This window comes from Oncorhynchus gorbuscha, unplaced genomic scaffold (genome assembly GCF_021184085.1).
Source record: "Oncorhynchus gorbuscha isolate QuinsamMale2020 ecotype Even-year unplaced genomic scaffold, OgorEven_v1.0 Un_scaffold_861, whole genome shotgun sequence".
NCBI classification, from domain to species: domain Eukaryota; kingdom Metazoa; phylum Chordata; class Actinopteri; order Salmoniformes; family Salmonidae; genus Oncorhynchus; species Oncorhynchus gorbuscha.
This window is the reverse complement of record NW_025745848.1, coordinates 61,209-72,500: the sequence shown is the minus strand read 5'-3', so window position 1 is coordinate 72,500 and position 11,292 is coordinate 61,209. Positions and strand designations below refer to the sequence as shown.

General features: G+C 47.7%; 1 protein-coding gene across 1 annotated transcript in view; it reads right to left on the bottom strand.

Moving 5' to 3' along the window:
• Positions 1-11,292, bottom strand: part of LOC124020584 (cyclin-dependent kinase-like 5) — a 35,271-nt gene that overhangs the window by 4,232 nt on the left and 19,747 nt on the right. Inside the window, 6 exon segments of the mRNA XM_046335821.1 lie at positions 282-390; positions 547-679; positions 8,039-8,150; positions 9,085-9,195; positions 9,587-9,975; positions 10,028-10,335. Coding sequence (XP_046191777.1) covers positions 282-390; positions 547-679; positions 8,039-8,150; positions 9,085-9,195; positions 9,587-9,975; positions 10,028-10,335 — 1,162 coding nt within the window.

The following is an 11,292-nucleotide window of genomic DNA, read 5'->3' as shown; positions in this document are numbered from 1 at the left end:
CTCCCTCTCTCCGTCTCTCTCTCTCTCCCTGTCTCTCTCTCTCTCTCTCTCTCTCTCTCTCTCTCTCTCTCTCTCTCCGTCTCTCTCTCCATCTCTCTCCCACTCTCTCTCTTTCCCTTTACTCAGGAGTTTACTCATTATAACTGAAGTGATGCTAGACAGGTAAACGTAGAGTATATAAATGTGTAATGTTGGAGTTCTATCCAACATGTAAAGCTGTAAACCTGCACTGTGGATTAATCAGATGAATGTCTATGTGTGACTGAGAGAGGAAACCTCACGGGATTGGTCGGTTTCTTCTTCTTCTTCTTCATCGATCTGAAGAAGCCCTGTTTCTCCTTCTCTTTGGCCGGCTCTGGTTGGTTCATCACCATTGCTTCTGCAGTACTCCTGCAGTTACCGGGACACACAACACTGTGTTAGCTCGCTGAGCTAAAGCCTAGACATTACCTCAGGGAGATTGCTCATCCCACACTCAACAGGAGTCAATGTCATTCGTTCTTTCGTTCATTCATTGTAGATGATATCCAGTGATTGACAGCTCACCAGTCAAAGGCAGTCTGGCGTTTGGAGTGGTTGTTCATGACACCTGGGTCCCCTGGCACCGGCGGTCCTCTGCTCTCCCTCTGAGCCCCACCGTCATGGAAGGACGAGGAGTTGTCTGGCCTGGGAGAGGGCACTGCAACACAACACAAAGAGAAGAAGACACTTTCAGAGAAAGTGAGAAAGTGCTCTCTCTGCATCCCTCTATCTCTCTTGGTAACTCTCTCTCTCTCTGCATCTCTCTAACTCTCTCTCTTGGTAACTCTCTTTTTCTCTCTCTCCCTCTCTCATTCTCTCACTCTATCTCTCTTGGTAACTCTCTCTCTCTCTCTGCATCCCTCTAGCTCTCTCTCTCTCTCTCTCTGCATCCCTCTAGCTCTCTCTCTCTCTCTCTCTCTGCATCCCTCTAGCTCTCTCTCTCTCTCTCTGCATCCCTCTATCTCTCTTGGTAACTCTCTCTCTCTCTGCATCCCTCTAGCTCTCTCTCTCTCTCTCTCTCTCTCTCTCTGCATCCCTCTAGCTCTCTTTCTCTCTCTCTCTCTGCATCCCTCTAGCTCTCTCTCTCTCTCTCTCTCTCTCTCTCTCTCTCTCTCTCTCTCTCTCTCTCTCTCTCTCTCTCTCTCTCATCCCTCTAGCATCTCTCTCTCTCTCTCTCTCTCTGCATCCCTCTAGCTCTCTCTCTCTCTCTCTGCATCCCTCTAGCTCTCTCTCTCTCTCTCTGCATCCCTCTATCTCTCTTGGTAACTCTCTCTCTCTCTGCATCCCTCTAGCTCTCTCTCTCTCTCTCTCTCTCTCTCTCTCTCTCTGCATCCCTCTAGCTCTCTCTCTCTCTCTCTCTCTGCATCCCTCTATCTCTCTTGGCAACTCTCTCTCTCTCTGCATCCCTCTATCTCTCTTGGTAACTCTCTCTCTCTCTGCATCCCTCTATCTCTCTTGGTAACTCTCTCTCTCTCTGCATCCCTCTATCTCTCTTGGTAACTCTCTCTCTCTCTGCATCCCTCTATCTCTCTTGGTAACTCTCTCTCTCTCTCTACATCCCTCTCTCTCTCTCTCTCTCTCTCTCTGCATCCCTCTATCTCTCTTGGTAACTCTCTCTCTCTCTGCATCCCTCTCTCTCTCTCTCTCTCTCTCTCTCTCTGCATCCCTCTATCTCTCTTGGTAACTCTCTCTCTCTCTCTACATCCCTCTAGCTCTCTCTCTTGTTAACTCTTTTTATCTCTCTCCCTCTCTCTTTCTCTCACTCTATCTCTCTTGGTAACTCTCTCTCTCTACATCTCTCTAACTCTCTCTCTTGGTAACTCTCTCTCTCTCTCTCTCTCTCTCTCTACATCCCTCTCTCTCTCTCTCTCTCTCTCTCTGCATCCCTCTATCTCTCTTGGTAACTCTCTCTCTCTCTCTCTACATCCCTCTAGCTCTCTCTCTTGTTAACTCTTTTTATCTCTCTCCCTCTCTCTTTCTCTCACTCTATCTCTCTTGGTAACTCTCTCTCTCTACATCTCTCTAACTCTCTCTCTTGGTAACTCTCTCTCTCTCTCTCTCTCTCTCTCTCTCTCTCTCTCTCTCTCTCTGCATCCCTCTATCTCTCTTGGTAACTCTCTCTCTCTCTGCATCCCTCTATCTCTCTTGGTAACTCTCTCTCTCTCTCTCTCTCTCTACATCCCTCTAACTCTCTCTCTTGGTAACTCTCTTTTTCTCTCTCTCCCTCTCTCTCTCTCTCTCTCTCTCTCTCTCTCTCTACATCTCTCTAACTATCTCTCTTGGTAACTCTCTCTCTCTCTCTCTGCATCACTCTATCTCTCTTGGTAACTCTCTCTCTCTCTCTGCATCCCTCCATCTCTCTTGGTAACTCTCTCTCTCTGCATCCCTCTAGCTCTCTCTCTTGTTAACTCTTTTTATCTCTCTCCCTCTCTCTTTCTCTCACTCTATCTCTCTTGGTAACTCTCTCTCTCTCTGCATCCCTCTAGCTCTCTCTCTCTCTCTCTCTCTCTCTGCATCCCTCTATCTCTCTTGGCAACTCTCTCTCTCTCTGCATCCCTCTATCTCTCTTGGTAACTCTCTCTCTCTCTGCATCCCTCTATCTCTCTTGGTAACTCTCTCTCTCTCTGCATCCCTCTATCTCTCTTGGTAACTCTCTCTCTCTGCATCCCTCTATCTCTCTTGGTAACTCTCTCTCTCTCTCTACATCTCTCTCTCTCTCTCTCTCTCTCTGCATCCCTCTATCTCTCTTGGTAACTCTCTCTCTCTCTGCATCCTCCTCTCTCTCTCTCTCTCTCTCTCTCTGCATCCCTCTATCTCTCTTGGTAACTCTCTCTCTCTCTCTACATCCCTCTAGCTCTCTCTCTTGTTAACTCTTTTTATCTCTCTCCCTCTCTCTTTCTCTCACTCTATCTCTCTTGGTAACTCTCTCTCTCTACATCTCTCTAACTCTCTCTCTTGGTAACTCTCTCTCTCTCTCTCTCTCTCTCTCTACATCCTCTCTCTCTCTCTCTCTCTCTCTCTGCATCCCTCTATCTCTCTTGGTAACTCTCTCTCTCTCTCTCTACATCCCTCTAGCTCTCTCTCTTGTTAACTCTTTTTATCTCTCTCCCTCTCTCTTTCTCTCACTCTATCTCTCTTGGTAACTCTCTCTCTCTACATCTCTCTAACTCTCTCTCTTGGTAACTCTCTCTCTCTCTCTCTCTCTCTCTCTCTCTCTCTCTCTCTCTCTCTCTGCATCCCTCTATCTCTCTTGGTAACTCTCTCTCTCTCTGCATCCCTCTATCTCTCTTGGTAACTCTCTCTCTCTCTCTCTCTCTACATCCCTCTAACTCTCTCTCTTGGTAACTCTCTTTTTCTCTCTCTCCCTCTCTCTCTCTCTCTCTCTCTCTCTCTCTCTCTACATCTCTCTAACTATCTCTCTTGGTAACTCTCTCTCTCTCTCTCTGCATCACTCTATCTCTCTTGGTAACTCTCTCTCTCTCTCTGCATCCCTCCATCTCTCTTGGTAACTCTCTCTCTCTGCATCCCTCTAGCTCTCTCTCTTGTTAACTCTTTTTATCTCTCTCCCTCTCTCTTTCTCTCACTCTATCTCTCTTGGTAACTCTCTCTCTCTCTGCATCCCTCTAGCTCTCTCTCTCTCTCTCTCTCTCTCTGCATCCCTCTAGCTCTCTCTCTCTCTCTCTCTGCATCCCTCTAGCTCTCTCTCTCTCTCTCTCTCTCTCTGCATCCCTCTAGCTCTCTCTCTCTCTCTCTCTCTCTCTCTCTCTCTCTCTGCATCCCTCTAGCTCTCTCTCTCTCTCTGCATCCCTCTAGCTCTCTTGGTAACTCTCTCTCTCTGCATCCCTCTAGCTCTCTCTCTCTCTCTCTCTCTCTCTGCATCCCTCTAGCTCTCTCTCTCTCTCTCTCTCTCTGCATCCCTCTAGCTCTCTCTCTCTCTCTCTCTCTCTCTCTCTCTCTGCATCCCTCTAGCTCTCTCTCTCTCTCTCTCTCTCTGCATCCCTCTAGCTCTCTCTCTCTCTCTCTCTCTCTCTCTCTCTGCATCCCTCTATCTCTCTTGGTAACTCTCTCTCTCTCTGCATCCCTCTATCTCTCTTGGTAACTCTCTCTCTCTCTCTGCATCCCTCTATCTCTCTCTCTCTACATCTCTCTAACTCTCTCTCTTGGTAACTCTCTCTCTCTCTCTCTCTCTCTCTCTCTCTCTCTCTCTCTACATCTCTCTAACTCTCTCTCTTGGTAACTCTCTTTTTCTCTCTCTCCCTCTCTCTTTCTCTCACTCTATCTCTCTTGGTAACTCTCTCTCTCTCTCTCTCTCTCTCTCTCTCTCTCTCTCTCTCTCTACATCTCTCTAACTATCTCTCTTGGTAACTCTCTCTCTCTCTCTGCATCCCTCTCTCTCTCTCTGCATCCCTCTATCTCTCTTGGTAACTCTCTCTCTCTGCATCCCTCTATCTCTCTTGGTAGCTCTCTCTCTCTCTCTGTATCCCTCTATCTCTCTTGGTAACTCTCTCTCTCTCTCTCTGCATCCCTCTATCTCTCTTGGTAACTCTCTCTCTCTGCATCCCTCTATCTCTCTTGGTAGCTCTCTCTCTCTCTCTCTGTATCCCTCTATCTCTCTTGGTAACTCTCTCTCTCTCTCTCTCTCTGCATCCCTCTATCTCTCTTGGTAACTCTCTCTCTCTCTCTCTGTATCCCTCTATCTCTCTTGGTAACTCTCTCTCTCTCTCTCTCTCTGCATCCCTCTATCTCTCTTGGTAGCTCTCTCTCTCTCTCTCTGTATCCCTCTATCTCTCTTGGTAACTCTCTCTCTCTCTCTCTCTCTGTATCCCTCTATCTCTCTTGGTAACTCTCTCTCTCTCTCTCTCTCTGCATCCCTCTATCTCTCTTGGTAACTCTCTCTCTCTCTCTCTGTATCCCTCTATCTCTCTTGGTAACTCTCTCTCTCTCTCTCTGCATCCCTCTATCTCTCTTGGTAACTCTCTCTCTCTGCATCCCTCTATCTCTCTTGGTAGCTCTCTCTCTCTCTCTCTGTATCCCTCTATCTCTCTTGGTAACTCTCTCTCTCTCTCTCTCTCTGTATCCCTCTATCTCTCTTGGTAACTCTCTCTCTCTCTCTCTCTGCATCCCTCTATCTCTCTTGGTAACTCTCTCTCTCTCTGCATCCCTCTATCTCTCTTGGTAACTCTCTCTCTCTCTCTCTCTGCATCCCTCTATCTCTCTTGGTAACTCTCTCTCTCTCTCTCTCTGCATCCCTCTATCTCTCTTGGTAACTCTCTCTCTCTCTCTGCATCCCTCTATCTCTCTTGGTAACTCTCTCTCTCTCTGCATCCCTCTATCTCTCTTGGTAACTCTCTCTCTCTCTCTGCATCCCTCTATCTCTCTTGGTAACTCTCTCTCTGCATCCCTCTAGCTCTCTCTCTTGTTAACTCTTTTTATCTCTCTCCCTCTCTCTTTCTCTCTCTCTCTCTCTCTTGGTAACTCTCTCTCTCTCTCTGCATCCCTCTATCTCTCTTGGTAACTCTCTCTCTCTCTCTCTCTCTCTCTGCATCCCTCTAGCTCTCTCTCTCTCTCTCTCTCTCTCTCTCTGCATCCCTCTATCTCTCTCTCTCTACATCTCTCTAACTCTCTCTCTTGGTAACTCTCTCTCTCTCTCTCTCTCTCTCTCTCTCTCTCTCTCTCTCTACATCTCTCTAACTCTCTCTCTTGGTAACTCTCTTTTTCTCTCTCTCCCTCTCTCTCTCTCTCTCTCTCTCTTGGTAACTCTCTCTCTCTCTCTCTCTCTCTCTCTCTCTCTCTCTCTCTCTCTCTCTCTCTCTCTCTCTCTCTACATCTCTCTAACTATCTCTCTTGGTAACTCTCTCTCTCTGCATCCCTCTATCTCTCTTGGTAACTCTCTCTCTCTCTCTCTGCATCCCTCTATCTCTCTTGGTAACTCTCTCTCTCTGCATCCCTCTATCTCTCTTGGTAGCTCTCTCTCTCTCTCTCTGTATCCCTCTATCTCTCTTGGTAACTCTCTCTCTCTCTCTCTCTCTGCATCCCTCTATCTCTCTTGGTAACTCTCTCTCTGCATCCCTCTATCTCTCTTGGTAACTCTCTCCCTCTCTCTCTCTGCATCCCTCTATCTCTCTTGGTAACTCTCTCTCTCTCTCTCTCTCTGCATCCCTCTATCTCTCTTGGTAACTCTCTCTCTCTCTCTCTGTATCCCTCTATCTCTCTTGGTAACTCTCTCTCTCTCTCTCTCTCTGCATCCCTCTATCTCTCTTGGTAACTCTCTCTCTCTCTCTCTCTGCATCCCTCTATCTCTCTTGGTAACTCTCTCTCTCTCTCTCTCTCTCTCTCTCTCTCTCTGCATCCCTCTATCTCTCTTGGTAACTCTCTCTCTCTCTCTGCATCCCTCTATCTCTCTTGGTAACTCTCTCTCTGCATCCCTCTAGCTCTCTTGGTAACTCTCTCTCTCTCTCTGCATCCCTCTATCTCTCTTGGTAACTCTCTCTCTCTCTCTGCATCCCTCTATCTCTCTTGGTAACTCTCTCTCTGCATCCCTCTAGCTCTCTTGGTAACTCTCTCTCTCTCTCTGCATCCCTCTATCTCTCTTGGTAACTCTCTCTCTCTCTCTGCATCCCTCTATCTCTCTTGGTAACTCTCTCTCTGCATCCCTCTATCTCTCTTGGTAACTCTCTCTCTCTCTCTGCATCCCTCTAGCTCTCTTGGTAACTCTCTCTCTCTCTCTGCATCCCTCTATCTCTCTTGGTAACTCTCTCTCTCTCTCTGCATCCCTCTATCTCTCTTGGTAACTTTCTCTCTGCATCCCTCTAGCTCTCTTGGTAACTCTCTCTCTCTCTCTCTCTCTCTCTCTCTCTCTCTCTCTCTCTCTCTCTCTCTCTCTCTCTCTCTCTCTACATCTCTCTAACTCTCTCTCTTGGTAACTCTCTTTTTCTCTCTCTCCCTCTCTCTTTCTCTCACTCTATCTCTCTTGGTAACTCTCTCTCTCTCTCTCTCTCTCTCTCTCTCTCTCTCTCTACATCTCTCTAACTATCTCTCTTGGTAACTCTCTCTCTCTCTCTGCATCCCTCTCTCTCTCTCTGCATCCCTCTATCTCTCTTGGTAACTCTCTCTCTCTCTCTCTGCATCCCTCTATCTCTCTTGGTAACTCTCTCTCTCTGCATCCCTCTATCTCTCTTGGTAGCTCTCTCTCTCTCTCTCTGTATCCCTCTATCTCTCTTGGTAACTCTCTCTCTCTCTCTCTCTCTGCATCCCTCTATCTCTCTTGGTAACTCTCTCTCTGCATCCCTCTATCTCTCTTGGTAACTCTCTCTCTCTCTCTCTCTCTCTCTCTGCATCCCTCTATCTCTCTTGGTAACTCTCTCTCTCTCTCTCTCTCTGCATCCCTCTATCTCTCTTGGTAACTCTCTCTCTCTCTCTCTCTGCATCCCTCTATCTCTCTTGGTAACTCTCTCTCTCTCTGCATCCCTCTATCTCTCTTGGTAACTCTCTCTCTCTCTCTCTCTGCATCCCTCTATCTCTCTTGGTAACTCTCTCTCTCTCTCTCTCTCTCTCTCTCTCTCTCTGCATCCCTCTATCTCTCTTGGTAACTCTCTCTCTCTCTGCATCCCTCTATCTCTCTTGGTAACTCTCTCTCTCTCTCTGCATCCCTCTATCTCTCTTGGTAACTCTCTCTCTGCATCCCTCTAGCTCTCTCTCTTGTTAACTCTTTTTATCTCTCTCCCTCTCTCTTTCTCTCTCTCTCTCTCTCTTGGTAACTCTCTCTCTCTCTCTGCATCCCTCTATCTCTCTTGGTAACTCTCTCTCTCTACATCTCTCTAACTCTCTCTCTTGGTAACTCTCTTTTTCTCTCTCTCCCTCTCTCTTTCTCTCACTCTATCTCTCTTGGTAACTCTCTCTCTCTCTCTCTCTACATCTCTCTAACTCTCTCTCTTGGTAACTCTCTTTTTCTCTCTCTTGATCTCACTCTCTCGTTCTCTCACTCTCTCTTGTTCTCTCTCTCTCATAGTGCACATACCTCTGTAGAAGCTTCCTACCCGTCTGGGCATGGAGTCACTGAAGATCATGCGGTTCTCCTTGGAGGAGACTGGGTCCTCGGGGTGGGGCTCATGGTACATCCCCACTGGTACCTACAGTACATCACAAACAAAGCCGAGTTGAACAGAACACAGAGAAAATACTATGTTGAGTCACGCTTATTGATCCCATTATCATAATGCTGTAACATGAGCTCCATTCACACCCTGATATCTCACTCCTACATCCTTATCATAGTGTTTCACACCCTGATATCTCACTCCTAGATCCTTATCATAGTGTCTCACACCCTGATATCTCACTCCTACATCCTTATCATAGTGTTTCACACCCTGATATCTCACTCCTAGATCCTTATCATAGTGTTTGTTTCACACCCTGATATCTCACTCCTACATCCTTATCATAGTGTTTCACACCCTGATATCTCACTCCTAGATCCTTATCATAGTGTTTCACACCCTGATATCTCACTCCTAGATCCTTATCATAGTGTTTCACACCCTGATATCTCACTCCTACATCCTTATCATAGTGTTTCACACCCTGATATCTCACTCCTAGATCCTTATCATAGTGTTTCACACCCTGATATCTCACTCCTAGATCCTTATCATAGTGTTTCATACCCTGATATCTCACTCCTACATCCTTATCATAGTATATTTAAGCAATAAAGCCTGAGGAGGTGTGGTATATGGCCAATATACCACAGCTAAGGGCTGTTCTTACGTACAACACATCGCAGAGTGCCTGGACACAGCCCTTAGCCGTGGTATAGCGTCCATATACCACAAACCCCCAAGGTGCCTTATTGATATTATAAACTGGTTACCAATGTAATTAGAGCAGTTAAAATAAATGTTTCATCATATCTGTGGTATACGGTCTGATATACCACGGCTGTCAGCCAATCAGCATTCAGTACATAGACATACTGCTGATAAAACAGTGCTAGAAGCAGTCAGAAACCAGACAGTAAGTGGTGAAATCAGCCTGTGATGAACAACAGAAAAAGCTATGGACCTCGTTCTTAGCAGGGCGTTGTGAGTGAAAGGAGGCTGGGTTGTCCCGCGTGGAGTCTTTAATCTGGGGTCGGGGGTGAGAGGTCACCACCTCTTTAGAAGACGGCTCACTCTGTAGACCAGATGGACAGACGGACAGACGGACAGACGGACAGACGGACAGACGGACAGACGGACAGACGGACAGACGGACAGACGGACAGACGGACAGACAGACAGACAGACAGACAGACAGACAGACAGACAGACAGACAGACAGACAGACAGACATAGCATGTGAGGCAAACATTACGAAGTAGCAGTGTGTGTGTGTTTGTGTGTTTGTGTGTGTGTGTGTGTGTGTGTGTGTGTGTGTGAGAGAGAGAGAGATCAGGAGAGAGACAGTACATTAGCAATAATGTGAGTTAGGCCAGATACTGTAGCCTCAAAGAGAGATACACAGACACACATATGCACATACACGCACACACACACACAGCTGTCAGTCAATTATTGACACTGACCCTGGTCGTGTCTTCAGTGCAGTCCTCTCTGGACGATCCCACAGAGTGTCCTACGGGGTGTCTGGTGAGGGTGCGGTGCTGAAGCTGGGGGGAGAGCATCTGCAGACTGCTAGCCCTGGTGGGCAACCCCTGACCCACCATTAAGCCCCCCTCACTACCCCCTCCACCCCCACCTCCATGGGACCTGTGGCGCTCACTCCTCCTCACGTACATGGAGTGGCGGTGAGGCCTCTGCTGGGAAGAGAAGGGACTGGTGTAGCCCAGGCCGTAGGGGTAGGACTCATGGGGGAGGCCAGGGTGTGAGCTCCGTGGTTCCCCCACAATCCCCTTCTCCTCCTGGGTCAAGGAGCTCCGGGCCCGGGGCCAAGGCCTCCTCTGGAGCTTTGTGTCTGGAAGAGGAGGCGCGTCGGCAGGATGAGTCCAGGGTGGAGCTTTCCAGACGGGGGGTTGTTGCCGCGGGACGAGGGGCTGTGGCCGGAGGAGTGGCCGGTGTGGCTGGATGTGTGTCCAGAAGAGTGGCGTTCGCTGTGGCGGGGGACCTGGGGACTTCCAGGGGGCGTGGCCAGAAGAGTGGCGTTCGCTGTGGCGGGGGGCCTGGGGACTTCCAGGGGGCGTGGCCAGAAGAGTGGCGTTCGCTGTGGCGGGGGGCCTGGGGACTTCCAGGGGGGGCGTGGCCAGAAGAGTGGCGTTCGCTGTGGCGGGGGACCTGGGGACTTCCAGGGGGGGCATTGAGGTTCAGGTCCAGACAGCTGAAATGACATATAGACTGACCTCAACCATGAGTACAACAACACACATATTTACTGACCTCAACTATGAATACAACAACACACATATAGACTGACCTCAACCATGAATACAACAACACACATATAGACTGACCTCAACCATGAATACAACAACACACATATTTACTGACCTCAACCATGAATACAACAACACACATATTTACTAACCATCAGACCTAAATAAAACTCTAATTCTCAACGAGAATAGAACGTTCAGATCTGGCCTCAGGGGACTACACATTTCCAAATACACACCATCACCAAGACTACACAAAATCAATAAGCTAGCATGCCCTTCAAACATTCATTAACCATTCCCTGACAGCTCTTTCTCTCTCTCACCTTTTTGGGATAGGGGGCAGCATTTTCACTTTTGGATGAATAGCGTGCCCAGAGTGAACTGCCTCCTACTCTGTCCCAGATGCTAATATATGCATATTAGTAGTAGTATTGGATGGAAAACACTTTGAATTTTTAAAAACTGTTTGAATGATGTCTGTGAGTATAACAGAACTCATATGGCAGGCAAAAACCTGAGAAAAATCCAACCAGGAAGTGGGATATCTGAGGTTTGTAGTTTTTTAAAGCTTGGCCTACCGAATACACATTGAGATATGGATAAAGTTGCACTTCCTACGGCTTCCACTAGATGTCAACCGTCTTTAGAAACTTGAATGAGGATTCTACTATAAAGGAGGGGCTCATAAGACCTCTTTGAGTCAGTGGTCTGGCAGAGAGCCTTGGTCTCATGACGTGCGCTCCCGACAGAGTTACCTCTCGTTCCAGTGCTTTTTTTCAGACAAAGGAACATTATTGATGTTTCATGTTAAAAACATCCTAAAGATTGATTCCATACATCGTTTGACATGTTTCTAAAGGACTGTAATGGAATTTTTCGAGTTTTTGTCTGGACGAAGT